At 34.1% G+C, this 22,078-nt stretch overlaps 1 protein-coding gene across 1 annotated transcript; it reads right to left on the bottom strand.

Moving 5' to 3' along the window:
- Positions 1-6,591: 6,591 nt before the first annotated feature.
- Positions 6,592-10,847, bottom strand: LOC148861499 (HSP20-like chaperones superfamily protein). Its single transcript, XM_088983713.1, has 6 exons — positions 10,786-10,847; positions 9,251-9,437; positions 8,555-8,708; positions 8,401-8,438; positions 8,259-8,313; positions 6,592-6,987 (listed from the first exon to the last, which is right to left on the bottom strand). The coding sequence occupies exons 1-6, from the start codon at positions 10,788-10,790 to the stop codon at positions 6,893-6,895; spliced, it is 534 nt and encodes a 177-aa protein (XP_088839839.1). The 5' UTR covers positions 10,791-10,847; the 3' UTR covers positions 6,592-6,892.
- Between the last annotated feature and the right edge of the window lie 11,231 nt (positions 10,848-22,078).

Below are 22,078 nucleotides of genomic sequence, written 5' to 3'. Positions count from 1 at the left end.
TGCTTGTAAGTAGCAACCAGTATATGCAACTTGGAGGCACGTCTACGATCTGCTACCCACCAACTGTTCCCACATCCCTACCCACATTTTTCCGATACACGGCTGTGGCCCTTGTGGGACCTTGTGGTGCTCTCTTGCTGTGGGTAGGGATATGGGAACAACCAGGGGTGTCTATCAAAAACCGAAAAACTGAAAAACCAAATTGAACCGAAAAAACTGAACTGTAAAATATGGTTAATCGAACTGATTGGTTTGGTTTTGATTTAAATTTTTGAAAAACTAAAAATTCGGTTTGATTTTCGATTAACCTACAAAAAAACGGTGGTTAACCAAACCGACCGGTATGTATATATATAATATATGTCACATATTTTTTATATATTATATATAAATTTATATTCATTATATATATAAATAGATTCTTATATTATATTTATAATGATTTATTTATAAATATATTGTATATATTATATATCATTTATTATTTATAATATAATATTATACATATATTTATAAAATATATATTATAAATATAAAAAACTGAAAAATCAAAAAACCGAATTGGTCAAAAACCAAAACTGGTGGTATAGATTCGATTTCGATTTAGAGAAATAAAAAAACTGGTACCACCGATTAATTAAAAAAAAAAAAAAAAGGCTATAGTTCGATTAACCAAACCGTAAATACCCCTAAGAACAACTTATGGATAAGAGATCCCAAATGATTTCACATTAGCGCCCTACATGTACATTTCAAAGTGCAGTGGAAACATGAAAGATGTTCTCAATACGCGGTTGAGACATACGGACGCAAATGTGAATTCCGAGAGTAGCAATGGGAACAAGTTTAAGGATCGTTTTGTAAATTCCACATCTAAGAATTTTTATTTCCGAATCTGTACCTTGCCCACGATGAGGCCCCCACAGGGATGGATTTTGATATTTCAAATCCTCAACAAAACACGGGTAGGAAAGGAATGGATTTAGCCTAATACCGTATCCTATTCATAGCTTATACTTGAATAAAGTTCAGATTTTGTATGAGTATACAAAATACTTTCGTGATTGCAAACTACACTTGAATAAGTGGGTGTAGTGTAGTGTGATATATATACTAACAAGTGGAATCTTTTCCACTTAAGTGGTCGCCTCTCCTTGCAGTAAACGGCATCTTACATACAACGGGCTTTATTTATTTGTTTTTTTCTTTTGAAAAACAAAACGCCCGCAAGCTAATCCATTCAATGTCAACTTTCAATTACATCCGAGTGATAAACATCCAACAGATAATCTGACACAAAAGACGAAGTTTTAGGGATGAACAGGACAGCGCAAATTTAGCCAATTTAGGGACTGCCTTGTTACAAGACCTAGGAACATATTACATATGTAACTAACTGAACAGTTAGAAAGGTGAAGAGCTTATCCCTGTTTTATAATTGCTATTACACATCAAAATATTTAGGGTAAAAGACCTGAACCTCCCTTGGATTTTCTTCTAAATAACAAAACACCTCTTCACTTTTTAAATTGGACTTAAACCTCTCCTATTAGGTTTATAAACTGTTATCTCTAAACAAAAGAAAGAATAACTAATATAGCCTTGAGCAAATATTGGGATAGATGGATTCCAAGTCGATTTAGAGAGAAAACCTTATGATCCTCTTCAACCTTGGATCAATAAAATCTTGACCAATGTTCACATCTCCGCTATATCTAAGGGTGTTAATGGACCGGTTTTGGACTGGACCCTGTCCAATCCAAAATCAATTTGAACGGATTGGATGGATCAAGAAGACATAGTGGATTGGATCAATCCAGTCCGAAATATTTATTAGATTGGACTGGACCTGGTCCACCCATAATAAATTTATGCTAGATTTGGTTGGATTAAGCCAATATTTTATCCATTAATATAAGATAAGAATATAGATGTCAATGGACCGAGTTTGGGTTGAAACCAATCTAAATTAAAATGAATTTGAACAAATTAGATGGTCCGAAATTGAATTGGACCGATCCAAAATAGTCCAAATTATTCATTGAATTGGACTGGACCTGGTTCATTTGAAATGGACTCACATTGGACTGGATCGGATTGGACCAAATCCAGTCCAATAATTACTATCCACAGAGCTCTTCTAACCTATTAAGTTGTAAATGCATTTTATTCTCTTTGAAAAACCAACACTCGTCCCAAGTCTACATGTTAGGTTATTGGTCCTTGTGGACTTATTCCAACAGTCTAGTTCGAGTGACGGGTCTTATATTGCTGAACAGACAATGGAATGTAAGGCTTCTCCAACGATATGATATTTCAATGAGGGTGACAGGATGGAAATCTAGTGGATTTCTTTGCAAACTCATAACTATGGAGCACATGGATGGTGGTAGTAGCTATTGGAGAGGAAAGAAGATTTCACAGTAAGTCTATATATAACTTGTTAGCCATACAAAAAACAACTACACAGATGGTTGAATGGAGAATGCTATGGAAAGCTGTACTCGAAGCTAAAGTTGTTTTTTTTTTTCGGAAAAGTACACTACAGAATTCTGAATTCCATTGAAACTATACACAATTCAAAATGACAAATACCTCTATCCTAAAACATCAATACCCGGCCATGTATTGGCATCAATTCCGAGTTGACACTTACCCTTACTGTATGGTAGGGCTAAGAATTCTTAGTGTGTGCTGAACAGTAGGTAAGAACACATAATAAGCTTATGTCATTGAATAGTGAGAGCAATTGCCATTTGGGTGTACAGAGGTGGATTGCCTTGTGGCTTGTGCATTAGGCTGTGTTTGACCTGTAAACAAGCGTATTGGAACTCAAAAGATATGATACAATACGCTCAATATGGGGTGTATTATATCGATTTTTTGAACCTTGGTCACGTGTTAAAGGATTTGGATGGAGTACTAATGGATGTGAGGTTTATATCTATTAACACCATCCACTAGGGGGATGTCTAAATCCAATTTCAAAAGTGATGGGAAGTTTCAATATTTAGGAGCAACATCAAGGGAGGTTTAAGTCTTTTACCCAAATATTTATAACATTACCACTATATAAGGCAAAAAAGTAATAATGCCAATTAAAAAAAAAAAGTTATGTTTTATATTTGATTTTAAACATTCAAATATTACGGTGCACCATTGTATAAAACAAAAAGTAATGATTACAATTAAAGTTATCTCCTTTTATTTCTTAAAGTATCCCTATGGTTTAGAAATTTGACTAATTCAACCCTCATTATTTACATATTGTCTTGAAGTATCCCCAAGTTTTATGACAATTATCATCATCGTTAAATATTGATAAAAAAAGAAAATTTGTTAACTTACCTTTCATTATTTTTCAAATTTTCAAAATAAAGCTCACTCACAGCCTTCACACGCCACTGTGTTCATCGCTTTCTGCCCCAAGGACTCCTCCACCTTTACCTTCATCATGGCATCCCAAGGCATGGTAGCGTCCAACAACTCGAGCTCCTTGTAATTTCCTTGTCTTTGGCCTTGGCCACAACTCCCTCATGTAGACCGCCTTCAACCCAACCGACATCACTATGTTTATCGAGGAAGACCCCAAGTGGGTCCATGAAGACCTAAAAGATGTCCCTTACCTGCACGCCCACACTAGCAAATATCATACCCAACTCTTCAAGGTTGATGACCTCCTCCAAACCTATTGCTCTTAGCCCACTTGCTTAGCGGCTAATGCCTCTCTCCGATGCAACCACTGTTATAAACTAGCATTTAGCCACTTACTGGCTTTCTCGACGAGGTCTATGACAAGGAGTGAGATCTGATCAGGGGCGGATCTAGGGGAGACCTAGGAGAGCCATGGCCCCCCTATTGTCTAGAAATCTGCACACTAAATACATTTTTTCTATGTAAGTTTCCTCCCTCCCCTTCCTAAAAGGGCATTTTAAGACTTTTTTTTAAATTTATCAGTCACATGATGTAACATCTGAACAAAGTGTAACGAAAAGTTAACAGCAATGAAGGTTTTAGACAAATGTTAGAAAACTTAAACTTAAAGGTATTTTAAGGCAATATGTAAACAGTAAGAGTATAGTTAATCAATTTCATAAACTATAAGGGTACTTTAAGAAATTTGTTGAAAAAAAATCATCTCTCCCTCAATTCTCTCTCTCACTCGATTCTCTCTCTACTCTCTATTTTTGGTCCAACGTTTTAGGTCATTCAACATCTCAAAAATTGATTTAAAATAAAAAATTAAATTCATATAAGAAGGCTTATAAATATAAATTGTTCTCTTTTTCTTTGAATTTGATATAGGACATCTGACTTAATTCCAATATCATTCAAGTTTGATTCGATGTTAAATTTTTGAATTTACAAGTTGTATTCAGATTTAAGTAGGAAAAATGGATTTAAATAGAAAACATTTTCACTTTTATATTTATAAATATAAAGTATTATATAATCCCCCTCTCTCCTCTTCCCTCTCCGAGTTATATGTTTCTGGTTATCCAGCTTCAAATCAGATTCATGATATACACCCCAAGAGCCAGAATTGTTAAAATACTGGTGAAAAATCGACTAACTAGCCATTTTGACCATTAAATTGGTGAATCGGTATTGCTTTCATGAAGCTGCCCTAGTCATTAAACAATTGAAATTTCAAAACATGTATAATAAGACTTTAACCCATGACTTCTTATTTTCAAGTATTACCTAATTACCATTATTTCACTTTTAAAGAAAAATGTGGATTCTTAAACCCTAGCCATTTGTTTTAAAATGCAGAAACCTTCCATCCATCTACCATATTTAAGTATGATAGAAATTGTAAATATATTATATATAATATTTATATGACCATAGTATATATACATATATGCCACATCATCATGGTTTGACTTTCGGTTTAACCTCGACTGAACCTCTAGTTCTCTGAGCATTGCTAGCCATATGTTGCATTATACTAAATAGATATCAATATATATATATATATCACATAAAATTAAAGCTACGTTTGGTTGTGATGCAAACGCAAATATGTACTTTGCATAATTACCCTCTTTTCAATTCATGAATGCAAACACGATTCACATTTTTAAACAATTTTTGTACTCTTGTTTGTTTGAAATCGATGCAAAGCGTAGGCCCCATTAACTTTAGTCAAAAAGCGAAATTATCAGAAGAACACAAAATTGTATCCAAAAAATAGGTACGATAATGTTCTCTCCTCAAAGTACAAAGTGTTAGAAAATACATTTTTGATCTTTTAATCATTACATTTTTACATGTTAAACAAATGCTCGCAAATACGAACCGAGGTAATTGTATCCAAAAAATAGGTTCAACAATACTCTCTCCCCAAAATACAAAAGTGTTAAAAAATATATTTTTGATCTCTTAATCATTACATTCTTATATCTCAAACAAATGCGGGGTAAATAAATACCCCAATTCGACATTTGTATCACAAACAAACGGAACCTAAAGGTAAAAAATTACAATACAATACGACCCTTATACATACATCTTAATAGCATATATCTAATACATTGTATGATGTCATATGACTCCAAATGGATTTCACATCTAGGGCTGAATATTCAATTTATTACTTTATTTAATTAAAAACCAAATTGAATGAATCAAAACCAAATTAATCGAATGCCTGAGAGGGGATGCTGGACCAAATTTCTTATTTATCTGAATCTAAAAATCGAAACCAAAATACCCAAAAACCAAAAATAAAACCAAAATAACCAATCGAAAAAAAAAAAAAAAAACGAAACCAAAATTTTTATTTTGTTTTTGCAGTTTTAACCATATATGCTCGCCTCTAGTCTACATCGTAGAAACTAGGTGCCCTGTTTGGGAGAGCTTTAGCATAGTGGCTTTTGGCTTTCTGGGGTGGGCCTCACAATGACAGCTGATTCGATGGTCTGTTTGCTTCAGCCTCTTCAAGTGCCCGTTTGGGAGGGGCTGAGCCAAACAAGCTATTAAAAGAGGCTAAGGCGAACAGCGAAACAGCCCAAAAACTGACTGATTGGCAACCGAGTTGGGCTCCCTGGGATTTTCTTTACATCAAATCTAACTTCAAGGCTGTCGTTAGGGCCTACCTTGGCAAGCCAAAAGCCAGCTTAGCTGAATCTTGAACTCAAGTACTCGACTGAACCATCCCCAATGGTATATGACTTGAGCCGGACTAAAAGCCTATGAAAATTGAAAACCATCAATTATCTAGGACTCAGAAATGCCACCGGTTACCGGTTTTCATGATCGGACCGTCCTTGGTACATTGGGTTGGCCGATTAGCCCTACCAGAGGGGCACTTAGAAGTTAGAAAGATGGGAGAGGTGGTAAGCCGGCGGTGTCCCAAAACCCAAGGCCTTTCATCTAACTTGACCGGGGAGCTACCTGAATCACTGAAACTGAAAGTCGGTAAATGGTAAAAAGCTTTGGTCCAACAACAGACTGAACTAATGAAGAACTGGTAATCTCACATCATACTGGAAATTTTAATTGGTTAAGTCCGATGTAAAACAATGCATAGTCCACTTAATTAAGAGCTAGAAGCCTAGAACCCTCGCACCAGGCACTCACGGATTGAACAAACGGATAATATGTTAAAAAGATACTGGAAAGCACACTAAATGCCTATCTCCAGCTGCAAGTTAACCTCCGAATCCTAATCTTTCAACGTACATCTGGCCGGCAAACAAATAGAAAATCAGAGTTCTAATGGCCCCAAACCAGTAAAATGCTAGGGACTACAAATCAAAACAAACAGCGAAAGTGAGCTGCCAAAGAAATACACACATCTGGCCAGTCCCATAATTGTATCCCCTTGATTATACCAATCCATAAGTTGAAATTGATTGCAGTTAAATCTTGACGAGGATCATTTTCATGTGCTTGAGGCAGGTTCTGCCTTCTCAGCCGGAGCTTCTCCTTCCTTCTTTTCTTCTTCTTGTTGTGCTCCAGGTTTTTCCACTTCTTGATCTATACAAAGAAAACATAATGCATCATAAAACTCAAAAGAGGCGAGAGATATTCAATTTGTCGAACATTCATCTTAGAATCTGCTTTAATCATTTGGTGTTCAAAAAACCGTTTTAGCCCCATTGTCCAGGCCGACCCCTGGTGATATAGTACCCATTTTCATAACCTATTCACAACAACCTAGTGCATTTCCTACATAGGAGCCTGTGCACCCAATGGGTACACGTCCTGACACAAGTATCTTTCCCAATGGCAGGGAGTTTAGTATTAGCAGATAACTCAATTGGTAATGAGAGAAGGTTATGGAGCTACAGGTTGATTGATTATGTCCTTGGCTATGAAAAATAAGCCTTGAGTTAGAAGGTTATGGAGCTACTGTTTCTGCACAAAGGAAGGAGCAAGGTAAAAAGGGGTGGAGGCTCTGTTTCTGTTATCTTAGATCCAAAATTTTTTATGAAATAGCTTTTCTTTAATTATCAAAAAAAAGGCATAGCTTTTCTTCATTAACATGAAATCTTCTATTTGGAGATCTTCACACTGTCTTTTGGCCTTCAAAGTGCTCCACATCAAAATAAAACAATGTGACAAGAAGAAAACAAAGAATATGGATGACAGTCGGGTGTTTTATGGTGTAATTTCAAGGATGTAAAATATAATGGAGAAAAAACTATTTCATATCATTAAGCATTGTAATAGAACCATAAATGGTAAAGCACCCAGTAGACATCAATATATAAAAATGGACCCTTCCCAATTATTATTATTATGCTAAATCCGTTCCGGTGATTGTAGGTGCAAAATGGTTTAAAAACTTAACTAGATCAGAGTCAGACAGATAAACTGGTTCTAATTGAGACTAAAACCCTATGGGGAAGCTCCAGATATTGAAGTCAACTAGGTGAAAAACTGGAAACCATCCCCAAAAACCACGTGAACTAGATGGTCGTAGGATGGTTCATTCCTAAAAATGGATTCTGGGTCATTAGTCATTACTCAAAGCTTCAAGATACAAAGGAGCATGGTACTAATGTAAATAATGGTGATTATTGGTAACCCAGAAGATCCATCACCATCAGGGTCTGCCAAGTCATCACTCCACTGGCAAAATCAGTTTCTGAGGCCTTTGAAGCCTACAGCAACTGAGCAACACTACAGAATACCTTTTGCCTTTACAGTGAGACACTTATTCAGGTCATATAAGATTGCAGTATAAGCCCTCTTTAATCATAAGCATGCCATTATCACTTATGAGATGCATGAGATTTGCCTACCTTCATCATCACTATCTTCGAGATCATCACCCATTCCCTCCATGCCGGCAAATTTCTATACAAGATGTAAAAATACAATAATTAGCAAAATTTCTAACTAAAATTTCAAAACTAAGAGCACAATCAGCTAAGATATCCATACCGAGAAATCCATCCCTCCCAAATCCAAGTCAGCTGGACCTACTCAAATGAACAAGTAAAATTCAATAACTTCAATCAAAAGTTGCATATGCACATATGAACATATACAGTCAGAGTGCCTGAAAAAACAAAACACTGCTAACAGAATCGCATACCACTGTCATCATCTTCATCCACCCATTTGTCCCAATCAACTTTCACGTAGTGTGGTGTCTTTTCATCCCCCTTCAAAAGCTTCTTCCACCATCCTTGCTCAGCTTTCTCAATTATACAGAATATACTCCTCACACCCATGTTTATTTTACTTTCCTGGTGGCAAAAGAAGTGAAATAAAGTAAAAGATAAATTAATGAAAACAAGGGATAATGGATTATGCAAATTTTTAAAGGCCTAACCATCAACTTATACATTGCACAACCATACCACACAGGTTCCCATTAAAAGATACCACACAAATGAGTCAACAAGTTTGGTGACTTGACTGCTCATATTTGATATTTTTCTCTGGGCCTTTTTTTACCAACAAAGAAATTGATTTTCCTCTGAATCATTTCACTTAACTTCCAGGATTTCTGAAAAAGATTGCAATGAACCTACTGGTTAGGATCACCCAATCCGGTTGCCTTTTGGGAAGGAAATCTCCAAAGTGACACAGATAGATGTTTGGCTCATACTCTCAGATAGGTACTATAGGCTTAGTCTTGTACCAGTCAACCAGAAACCAGGAAAGGCAAGTTGGGCGGGTGGGGAATTGTCCATTCTAGTTTAATAAATTACGGTTCAATAATCAACATAATAGATGACATTGTTTTCAGAAAGTATCAATTCTTTTTAAGAAATAAGGCTCTTACCTCTACGTTCACCTTATCATGAAGATTTATCTTGAACTCGTATAGATGGTTTTCTGCTCCCGCTGTAGCAGAGAATGTAAAAGCTCCATCAGGTTCAAGATTGACCTTTGGATTCTTTGCATCTGGCAACAACACTGTAAGAAAAACCTTGTCTGCCCTCTCGGCCCACTTCACCTCAGGATGGCGACTGCAACATCCAAATTACATTTAGAATGCTATGCACAGAAAAAAAGGGAATCAAATAAAAAGTAAAACAGGGGAAAATAGTGGCGTATAACAGGTACATGGCTTCTACAAATTTTCCATGGAAGGATAGTTCATAATGATGGTTATCGTACTGGTAACATATAGTCGACGACATAATTGAAGATTTTACAAGAAAAAAGTGGAAAGTAAAGAGTCCAAGATGCGCCTAATTCATTTCTCAAGCATCCTAATTGTGATTGTAGTCAACAAAGAGGGCTACATTGTTGTGACAGACTCTGGCAGTCTGGCAGATCACATCCACAATATGGCAATGATGGGCATGTATTTAATTCTCGTAGAATCATCATCATCATCATCATTATCCAGGCCTTATTCCATTTAATTCTTGTGGAATCAAAGTTGAAAAATCCTAACCTTTAGGGTTAGCATTTAGAACCTATACTTTCACTACATTTCTACCAGAAACTGTCCATGATTTGACTGCCAAGGTATTGAATGGAAACAAACCGCTTATATATAAGTAGAAATGGGTGTTTAGGGTATTTGCATCCACTAGAGAGAGATATGAATGTAGCAATATCTGATAAATGTTTCAGCCAATCACTACAATGCAGGAGTTATGAACATGACCATGATTTAACAATTTGTGACAAATATTAGCTGGAAATTACTTTTCTGAGATAGTTTCCTCAATTAAATGAATCATAAACAATTGAAATATTTTGTTTTCAAATTGTAAATAAGTTCAAAAGATTATCCTAGTTGTTACTTATTTAATTTGATCGATAGGTTTCAACAGACAGAATGGGCTCTGAAGTACAAGACTACAAATTTCAATGTTTTACATCCTACAAGACACTGGGAAACCCATGCAATTCAAAGAGAGCAACCTCGTTCATATTGTAGTGAAAATTATCTCTGTTGTGCCAGTTAGTCTCTGTGAATACATCAGGAACCACAAACCCTTTCAAGCTATTATCAAACATTAAAATAGGAAAAAAAATGAAACAAAAATGCTCTAATTCAAGCCCATGAAGATTAGTAAGATCGCAAGGTACTATGGAAATTTTACAAAGATCACCATGGCATCAAAGCACTGGATAACCACGGTTTCAAAGCTGAAGCAGATAAATCATAACTGATACATTTCAGAAAAAACAAGATAGTAACAGAAGAAGAGAAGCAAAATCTACCATACAGATTGGATCGCAACTCAAACTGAACAAAATCACAAAAAAAAATATGACATTTTTACAAAACAGAAAGACCTGTCTGGACCGAATAAATAAATAAATAAATAACGAAATATCGAAGTCCAGGCGTCTTACCTCATCGCGTCACGAAATGGAAACCCTAGAAAGGCAAATGAAGTCCAAGCTCGCCAGTGCACAGTCCTGAGTGCAAGACTTCGTCTATATATATAATTGGGGGAAAAGGCTCATAAATGACCCAAACGGGTCTCATAGACATCTCCGCAATAGTACCAATCTTCTTTCAGCCACGTGGAAAATTGACGTTTGCTGGAGTCCATCAGATGTGATGTGGAATTCTGTGGTTTGGGCCGTTTGGCTGGACCAGTCTGACATTTTTACTTGGCCACAGAACCTCCATTTTGCTTTTTTTTGGGTTTTACTGTGAAGTGTGAACGAGGGATCGAGGGGTGGAAAAGGAGAAGCTCACTTTTGCTGCGACGTGGTTTTAGCTTTTGAGTGACTACCGTGAATCACGGCCTTCGGATGTATTTCCGTGGGCCAGTGGCCCCACCTTAAATTAGGGTCACATGCCATGAAGGTAGGATCATAGCAATGCATTGAAGAATGAAGACCGTGATTTCAAATTCGGCTTGATCCGAGGATAGGGTTAGGGTAAACATATTTGATTTTAGGGTTGGGTTAGGTTTTTTATTCTTAAACTCGAGTTGGGTTTGGGCGTTGGCTGAACCGTCTCATTGGGTCATGATTTCTTATACAAAGTATTTGTGTAACTTTTTTATTTGTAATTCTATGACTTCCTTTGGATCCAATACATTGACAACGTTTTACATGAAGGTGATTGTTATATTTTGAATAATGTGATAAAAAAGTGTAAAGTTTTATATCGATAAAATCGATGTAATATCAACAATCGATGTAAAACTTTATGTTTGATGAAATGATGTAAAACCCCACTTCCACTCCATCCAAACACCAACAAATCTAAACCAGAGTGGAGTTTTACGTTGATCTTCATTTACACTGTTTCCAAAAGCCAACAAAACTGAACCGGTGTAAATTTTTACATCGATCTTGATTTACACCAATTCCAAACGCAACCTATAATCTTCAAGTTTAAGATTTATTTATATGTTGTTTTTTATTTTCTTCTTTTTTTTAATGGGAAACTAGCAGGGACCCGTGTGATGCACGGGAAAATCTAAAAGATTTAATAATTTTATTTTTCATTTAATGATTTATAAAAAATAATTATTGTTAATTGAATATGAACAAATATTTTTAATAAATTTAGTTTCATTAATAATGTGTACTAATTTTACTAATTTTTATTCTTTTTTATTATTTTTAAATGAAATTTTGATTAACTTTAAATAAATAAAAATAATTATAAAAACTAACATTTTTATTAATTCCACTAATAATTAACAAATTATATAGGAATGACAACGGGGTGGGTTCAAGGCAGGGCATCCCATCCCTTTCCCTGCCCCATAATCAATGCACTCTACCCCATCCCCGCCCCGTCCCCAGTGTCACACGACTTCAGGGCAAGGTAACCACTCCTCAACGTTCGACGAGTTCAAGGGCAAGGCACCCCACTTCTCATCAAGGATAGAGAATCCTTGAATTTCCTTTGTCTCGTCCCCTGTGTTGGGTGGGCTCAAGTAGAGGTGTAAATTGGGTCATGTTGGGTTGGCACGACATGACCTGCATGTGGCCCGTACAAAGTGCTAGTCGTGCCGTGCTGGCCCACGAGGCATCCCAGGTTATGCCTCTCTCCTCTAGGATAATTTGGGCGGTTGGTTTGGCATGACCCACTGCTTGAGCCCGCGCGGGCCTGTGTCGTGCCGTGGGTCAGGCTGGTTCATGGGTTGGGCCTTAGGCCAAGCCATGCTACACACCAAGCCAAGCTCAAGGCAAGGCACCCACTCCCCGTCCATGGTTTTTAAAATTTGATCGGATAGGGAACCATTTTAGTTGACTTGTTCTAACAAAAAAAAATAGAAAAACAAAAAAAAAGACCAAAAACTATTATCTGGGTTGACAGTTTGACTGCCCAGGTCAGTAGTTCGCTAACCAAATAAACAATTTTTGGACAAAAAGTAGTTTTGAGCTGAAACGGTGTCTGGTTCCCAATTTTTTCGGTCTAACCATCTGGTTTGATCTAATTTTGAAAACACTATCCCCGTCAACCCAATATTCAATTTGATGATAAAAATGATAGAAATTATCAAAATGACATATTGAGTATCAGCCACATGGTAAATTCCTAAAAGTACACTAAATTATCTTTAATAATAAAAAATATAATTTTATGAAAATTTTAGAAAATTTGTTGTACTCGTGTAATTTTGAAAATTTATTCCAAATTATTTAAATTTTTATTAAATAATTTATTTTCTTTTTAAATTGTTTACTTACATAATTATACTAATTTATCTTAAAAATTCTAATATAAACTAACCAATAATTTCCTTTTTCAAAAATGTTATTATACAAAAATGTAGTTTTATGAAAATTTTTTAAAATTTTATTACATTTGTGTAACTATGGGGATTTATTGGATTTTTTTAATTGTTATTAAATATATATATTTTTATTTGGTAGTTTACAAACAAAATTACACTAATTTATCTTTTATTTTTCAATATAAATTATTTAATAATTTCATTTTCTAACATTATAATATTTTGTTCCCCCATTTGTATTTTGCTATTAACCATAATAATGTTAAATATAATTCTCAATTTTATAGAAAATAGTTAAAGAGTTTTCAATTTCTATAAAATGTTGTTAATAAGTTAATTAATAACAATATTTATTAATTTTTGGTAATTTACTAACCATACATAAGAATATTTAATTTTTGGTAATTTACTAATTGTATTTATTAATTTTTGGTAATAACATTATTTAATACTCATTGAATATGAGTGGAATTAAATATTAACCATATTTAACTATTTATTAATTGATATGAATATTTTAAATGAAAGAGAGTGGATATAGACTGGGATATGCATTTTAGGAATTGATTAAGGAGTGGGGCAACATGATACTTTACTATTGGTTTAAATGAAATACCTTAGGAGAGAGATTATAGAAATATTTTTAGGTAGTTAGGTGACATGGCTTAATGGGAGGGGTGGGAAGGGGAGAGGAGAAAAAGTCAAAGAGAATGTAGGGTTGGGATAATTGAACAAAGAGAGGCATGGTGACGGGGACCAGTGCTTTGTTAAGCGAAAGTTAAACAATAGAAATACATGGGAGTATATAATTGTTTTATATTTTAACTTTTTAATAACCAATCCGATCAAACTCAACCCGAGTTGGTCGGTTTTATAGTATTTCATATCGACTTTGGTTGAATAAATATATTAATATTTCATATTTTAAATTTAATTTTTTAATATGGGAAAGTAGGAAAATTCCTATATTTGTTAGTCTAAAATATTTTTATATCATAGATTTAATTTTTATAATTTATTTTTTAATAATATCATTGTAAATTATGAAATTTAAAGTTAATTTTTAAGTTTAAATTTTTGAACAAACAAACTAAACCAAAAATAGACCCAAATCAATACAACCCAAGTTGGTGTGTTTTCGCTATGGTCAATCGGTTTCGAGTGACAAACTACAGACTTGACTAGATCGATTTTGGTTGGCAAAACAACCCAGCAACTTAACTGAACCAATCATTGAACACTCATAATTTCAACTAAATTTATAGCCTAATTTGTAATAAATAACAATAGTTTAATCTCCAATAATTATTGAAAATTTATAACAAACGTACACAATCATTGAAAATAATTTTATAATGAAAACATAATAGATATATAATAAAAATGCAATAATTAAAAAAATATAATAAATTAGTCAATAAATAGTGTAATCTTAAATAATAGTTTAATCTCTAATAAGTATTAATCTATAAATTATAAAAAAGTATATAATTACTAAAAATAAATTTATAACAAAAATACAATAAATTAAATTTCAAAAGTTAAATAATAGTTGTTTAATCTCCAATAATTATTGATAATGTTCTATTAAATAACAAAAATAAAAATACATTTATAAATAATTATTGAAAGCATATTTATAAAGGAAAAAATTAAATAATTACTGAAAATAAAATAAATATTAATTATAGTATAAATAAATATGTAATGAATATATACTATTATTGTAAAATTATTACTAATAAATATAATTTTGCTGATAGTTATTTTCTATAATTATTAATTTATATAAGCGAAATTAATTGTTTACAATATTATTTAGTTTTTCAAATAATATTGTTATTTAAATTCTTAAAATATTAATTATTTATTGAATTTAATAACTCATAATATTATAATTGTACTATTATTACATAATTTGTTATTAATTTTGTAAAATATTAAATTATTATTAATATGAATAATGAATTCTATTATAATTAATTTTCTACTTATTAATTTTTTTAAATTTATTGCATAATTTCATAAAATTATAATTTATATTGTTACTACATAATTTCATGATGAATTTTGTAAAAGTATTAAATTATTAATAATATGAATATTATTAAATCTATTAATTTTATGTGTTTTGAATAAATATTTTGAATTTATTACATAATTTCGTTATAACATTTAAATAGTTCTGAATTTTGTTAATTGAAACTTTCTTTAGATAGATATAGATAAAAAGTGGGGAAGAGGATAAATAGGAGTTAGAGATAATTTAGGAGAGAATCTCTCTACTAAATTAGAGATAATTTAAGAGATAAATAGGAGTTAGAGATAATCTAGTAGATAAATAGGAATTAGAGACAATTTAGGAGGAAGTGGTGCCACTTGGCTAAACATTAGAAAAACAAATCCCTCTTTGTTTATGGTTGTTAGAAAATGGGTAATTATGTCGAATTAAAAAAAATCAAAAATACAAAAAATTAGGAAATAGAGTTTTAAGCAAGGAGATATAGGGCCGGGTTGGGCTCGAAATTATGTATTTTTAAGGCAAGTTAGGTGTTTTCGGGTTGAGACTTGTAGGATCGAGTTATGGTTGATGCAAGCCCGTATTGAACCCGACCCATTGACATCCCTAATGGCAAAAGTTGACTGGACGGTGAGATAAAATGAAAGCTCATGTCATAAGTTAAATGGCTCAATTGGGAATATCTATAGGTGATTAAATGGAACCCGTGTTAAAGTTTGAGGGGGTGTTATGGGCATGGGGGATGGTAGGACTTCAATGGGTCAGTTTTACTTTATCAAACAGAACCGAGTTGAATCAAGTATATCAGTTATGGTTCACACTTGTCCCGATAAAGCATTAGCTCGGTTATGGTTTTTGCTTGTTTTGATCCAAGCGATTTAGATTTGAATGCTAATTTTATTAATAATATATAAAAGTTTCATAGTTTTTTTTGTAAATCTTATTATTTTTTCTATATAAAAATGTAAATTTGATAGATATATGATACCTTTGATTAAAAAACTTGATTGATTAACATATAAATAACTTGCTATTTTATCGCCATTTTTATAAAGGCTATATTATAAAAAAACATATTTTAAATTAGTGTTTATATAAAAACATATATGCCAACGTATCAAGTCTATTAGGTCAGATTCTATTATTTTGGGTGCCATTGGCAAGTTTTTTTAGAAAGATATTCTAGCCCAGATAGCCAAAAGACATATTGAGCTTTTAGGGTATTGTTTTAAAGATAAAGACCTTTGGTAAGTGACTTGGTCTACTAGGCTTTTAAAAGGCGTCTAAAAGCTATATATATCACACAGAAATACAAGAACACTTCATTTGAAGCTTCCTAAAATTCAAACTTTTAGTATTTTCATGTCTTTCCAGGCACACGTCTTCTCATCTTTTTGGGTTTTGGTTACCAAATAGTAAAATATCAATTTTCAGTCTTCCAAGACTGTCGAAGCCCTGAAGACTGCATGAAAAGGCTTTCCAAACGCCATCTTGATTATTAATTGGGACAGCTATGGACCTATGTCTGGTCTTTATTAAGTAATTGATTCAAGACTAATATAGTTTGTTCCAAACAAATCCAAACCATTGATAGTCTTGGGGATTGGTTATTTAAGGTAGTGTTTGATATTGTTTTTTTGGTCTCATACACAATAATAATTGGTGTTTGGTTCACTGGGGATGGTCCCTGTCCGCAACCATCCCATATGAATTTCTCATCCATGCTTATTTTTCGTGGATGGTCCCCATCACATGCCTTAGTATTTTGTTGTTTTTTTTACCATTACACATTCGAAGTTGTAATATGACGACTTTTTAATTTGTAGCATAAGTTCTATTTTTATTGAAGTTTTAAATAATTCAATAGTTATTTATTGAATTATTTAATTTTTTAATAACATATACTATTGCTATTTATAATTTTTTACTCATATTTTTTGTTAAAATAAATTTTTATTGGTTAATATGAATTTATCGATGATATCTCCAAATTAATTTGGGTTATTAGGTATAATTACTTATTTGTAATTAATTGATTGTGTAGCTATTTCACAATTTGTATGTGAGATGAATAGAATAAAAAGGTGTGGTGTGAACCAAATCACACCACACCTAAGAGTGCTAATGATCTGGTTTTGGGTTGGACCTCGTTCAAACCAAAATCAATTTGGATGGATTGGACAAACCGACAAGACACATTGAATTGGACCAGTCCAGACTTAATGGTCCAAAGTATTTATTGGATTAGATTGGACTTGGTCCATCCATAATGAATTTATATTGGATTGGGTTGGATTGAGCTAATATCTGGTCCATTGATATAAGATATGAATATAGGTGTCGATGGACCAAGTTTGGGTTTTTTTTGGTAATAAACTAGTTAATTTTCATTGCAAACATAGGGAATAAGATTACAGAAAGAGGGGGGAAGATCCACCCATTTCGCTAACCAAAGAGGAATCGCATCAATATAAACACCTGACTCTGACAGACTTTTTTTTGCTAGGTTATGAGCTAACATATTGCCTTCCCTTTTGATAAAAGAGAAAGTTAGATCCAAGGTTTTACATTCAACCAAAATATCTTTACAAATAAAGAAAGTGTCCTGAACCCCAAAGAGATCCTAAGAAGCCAAAGCTTGAATTAAAGACAAAAGAGCCCCTGCAAATACTCTTAGCCAGCTTAATTCCTTGAAGACATGCTACAACTTCAGCTTGAAAAGATGAGGCTACTGAAATTGGACCAAAACATACTACTTCACAACAACCAAAATGACTTCTAATCACTGCACCAAACCTACCTTGCCATCATTTACAAAGCTGCCACCCACATTGATTTTCAATTCATTTACTTTTGGAGGCTTCCACAAAAAAAAACTTGACCTTTTTTCTTCAATCACTTGCAAAGAACCTTGCCATTTTTTTTTCAGCAAAATCGTCTTCCTCTCCTTCCAAGCCCTAATAAATGACAATAGAGATGTATTTGGGTTAGGAACCTCATTTTCAAAAATGCATTTGTTTCTACACTTCCATATTGTCCATAACATGAGAGTTGTGTAATTTAGTAGCTCTTCCTTCGTATCTTTCAATTGACTGGGTTGGAACCAATCTAAATTAAAACAAATTTGAATAGATTGGATAGCCCATACATTGAATTGGAATGACCCAAAATGGTAAAAAATATTCATTGGATTGGATTGGACTTGGTCCATATGTAATATGGACACACATTGGACTATATTAGATTGGACCAAATCCAGTCCAATTGACACCCCTAACCACACCTACATAACACAATTGCAATAGTTTATCCATAGTTCAGAACAAACTGTGGGTTGTGGTGTGGTGTGGACCAGTCCACACCCACCAGTTCAAAACACCCCCGAAGGTTGCACGTTGGGATTATTTTTTTCATTGAAATCAAAGTTAGGTTATTTGATTTAAAGAGTTTTTGTTACATTAGGGATACATTTGGCTCATGTTAACTCTAATCCCAATTCCTAAGGGTGTCTAGTACAATGGTATTGTGTAGTGGAGCTAGTGGTGCAACTTGAGTAGACTTGAACTGGGATTTTGTCAAAACATAAATGTCTAAACCCAAACCAATGCAAAGAATGCTAATTCAACTAGTCCAAGTTGCATCTTTAATGGTCACCTGCCCCTGTTGGCACGATTAAACTCGAAACACTTAAGAGGCGTTAGCCAATGTGAATGGCTAGTTTTGTTGTCTAGGACAAAATCATTCGCATTGGTCCAAGTTGCATTTCACACCAACCTCAATACCTCACAGCCTCATCCCATCATGGATTGAGAACGCCTCCCCATGACAAGACAAAGTATGAGAGATATTCTTGATGTGCGGCTGAAACGCATGATACGATTGGTGTGAGGATCGAGCAGATCTAGACTCGTAACTATATAGCACTCCATTGTTATAACTAGAGCCCATATAACGAGTTCGGATCTGCTCCTCACACCGATCGCACAACATCTCTTGGCCTTACATCAGAAACATCTCTCATACTTGTACTTATTATTTATGGAGAGATGTTCCCAATACACGATGAAATGTGGTTGTGAGGTCGGTGTGAAGAGAAAATCCCAATTCCCACACAACACTGGACCCAACTTCACATGGATCGAATGATTAATAGCTCTTCTAAGGTGGGAACATCTAATATGCGATCCACATATCCAACAAACAATGTTGTACTGGTTGAATAGATGCATACACATTGAAAAATCCAAACCTAATCTATTTATATATATTAAAGCGGGATGGGCCTTTGTTAAGGCGACATGCCATTCTCTTCCCGCAAGAAAAGGTATCCATATGTGAAATCGTTTTTTCCGTGCAAAAACAGCGGGATGGGCCTTCCATATAATGAAACCAAACAGTCTGATATAATAAGACAAATTAAGCTTATTTTTCTAAATAACCTTTCAACCGATAGATAATGCAATCTTCTCTCCCAATACAAAAGGACTAATTGAGGTAGCTCCTCTAGTGGCACCCTCAATCGTCGGTTGTTCCAAATCGGTATCCATGACATGTTCTCTATGCAAGTGACTTCAATCTAACGCTGCTCGGCCACCTCGTCGCTAAACTAGAGTTCAACCTCATCGAGTGTTGCAATGAGCTCAATGACAAATATATTGCTCATGGGATCAATGTCCTCAAGGCTTTGTTTGTTAAATCTTCAAGCCTTCATAATTCTATCACTCTTATCTTTAATTCATAGCTTAGCTCATTCGGTAGGTTAGAACCATGCCAATTGGAGAGTTGTAATTTTAGTTGTTTCTTTCGATTTATGTTTCCTACAAATTTAGTTGTTTAATCGATGTAAGAAGTTGGATCTAGAGAACAATTTAACCATTATTTCTATTTGGGTTTATCTTTTTATTGCTTCGTTCTAAATTTCATAGTCCAAATATAACAAAATCTGAACTTTTCGAAGGCTTTATTAATATATTTATTTGATGAGTTCTTGGTTTTTTGGGGGAAAAAAACTTAAACTATAGATTTGAAAATATGTACATCAAGTCCTTGGGAGGGTAATTGTGTCAACACAAATTTCATGCTAAATTTGGAGCACAAAAAAAATGCGGACAAATTCAAAGATTTTTTTTTTTTTGCAGAAATGTAAATGGGATACAAATTCTTTTTTTTTTTCTTTTGACAAAGAAAACACCCTGATTATCTTGTCACAAACACAACCCAAACTTGTACTTGTAGCTTGTTACGAACACGATCCGAAAAACTTGACAATTTGTAGTTGTAGAAATAACTTGCAACGATCAATTGTACATGCACAAGATGGGAGAATTTTCTTTTTTATTTTTTGTTGTAGTAATTTGATGAATCTTTTGATTACAGCAACTCAAAGGCCAGAATTCTTCCACTGACGTGGCGCAGAGCTATAATGGTTTCAAAGCTTTAATGATTGAGGAGCCGAAATTCTAATTCTTCTTCCCTTGATGTTGGTGCAGCCTGTCTCTTCTTCTCTTGAAACTTTAGCAACAATGTCGGTGCTAGACTTCTTTTTCCAAATTTTCTGTCTTCTCCTTCATTTATCTTATTTTTTTATCTTCTCATTTCTATAAAAGAACCTACTCTCCTCTTTCCAATGAGGTCTGTTCTTCTCATCCCATCTCCCCTTTTATAATGAGTTGGGTTCATTTGAAGAGTCCGCCCAACTCCATTCAAATGCATTTAAAATCTTATATGAAAGGAAAACCAATCCTTGACAGCTGTGGCTTCCTTTTAAATGAATTTAATTTAGAGAGGGACCCACAAGATTAATTTGAGATTGCCATATCCAATTTTATTAACATAATCACCTCCACCAATCATAGTTGCAATTTAATTAATCACCATTTAATGTTGATTGACATGGGACCCACAAATTGATAATGTGGTGACCATATGGTTGACTTGTGATTAAGGTAATTAGGTCCTTTAATTGAAGTTAATTTCAATCCTTAGTTGTACTTGGAACCAAGTGCCACTTGGCACATGGTTGGGCCTAGACATAAAAGGAAATCCAATTGACTAGTTGCAACATTCCTTTTTAAATTACATTAATTTGGATGCCATTGAGATCCGACAATATTCAATTTAATTGCTCTTCTCTAGATTGAAATAGCAAGTGAATTGATCCTCCCTTAATTAAGGGGCCATGCTGAACTGATTGAGAACTCATTTGTGAAGAGGTCATTTGGCAATTAGGTGTAATAACACCTCATGAGTAATGTGGTTGGTCAAGATCCAACCCGAATTTCTTCCTCCCTCTTTTTATTTATTATTTATTTTCTTCAATTCATATTGAGCTCCAACACCTTAGGCCAATAAGTTAGAGGGCCCATACATTATTTGGGTCCCACTAAAACCTTCCATCCCATTGGGCCCAACATCAATGATTTACTAAATGAGAAGAGTGTTAACTGGACAAACATCCGATTCCCATTTTACACTCTCATGAATCTACCGGTGTAATAATCCTCTGTGTAAATTTAGATTTACACCGCAAACAAACATAGATGGTAATTGAATTTGTTTTATCTGTCAACTCAACCCCAATCATAGAGAAGGAGATGTTGGCGATAGAAATTTAGACCAGCTACAGTTGAGTCCATGAACCCTTATCCATATTTATGATTGGTTTGTTAAAATAATGTAAGATATTTTGTTGTTTCTCACAGTCCGTGAATCGCAAGCCAATCACATTAAGACTTAAGAAAGGAGCTCTAGCTTCCTCCACAACACAACACACTGAACTAATATTTCGAGAAGCTAAAATTGTGGCCAACTGGTGATAGAGGATGCTGACATGAGTGGTGATACGTCACGCCAACACCGTCTGATGATAGAGGAGGCTGAGAAGCCTGAGATCTCAAATGAAAAGACGCAGACGGTGAAG

The sequence above is a fragment of the Nelumbo lutea genome, chromosome 4 (assembly GCF_056320005.1).
Source record: "Nelumbo lutea isolate HS-2025 chromosome 4, American lotus-T2T, whole genome shotgun sequence".
Classification (NCBI taxonomy): Eukaryota; Viridiplantae; Streptophyta; class Magnoliopsida; order Proteales; family Nelumbonaceae; genus Nelumbo; species Nelumbo lutea.
The sequence above is the reverse complement of the archived record's forward strand: the minus strand, read 5'-3'. Positions and strand labels throughout refer to the sequence as shown.

Bases quoted from the DNA above. Each gene is read 5' to 3' on its own strand.
- LOC148861499 (XM_088983713.1), bottom strand. The intron at 8,314-8,400 runs GTATGGATATCT...CATCTTGTATAG, and splicing joins TGGGAGGGATGGATTTCTCG to AAATTTGCCGGCATGGAGGG. The intron at 6,988-8,258 runs GTAGGCAAATCT...TTCTTTGTATAG, and splicing joins CGAAGATAGTGATGATGAAG to ATCAAGAAGTGGAAAAACCT.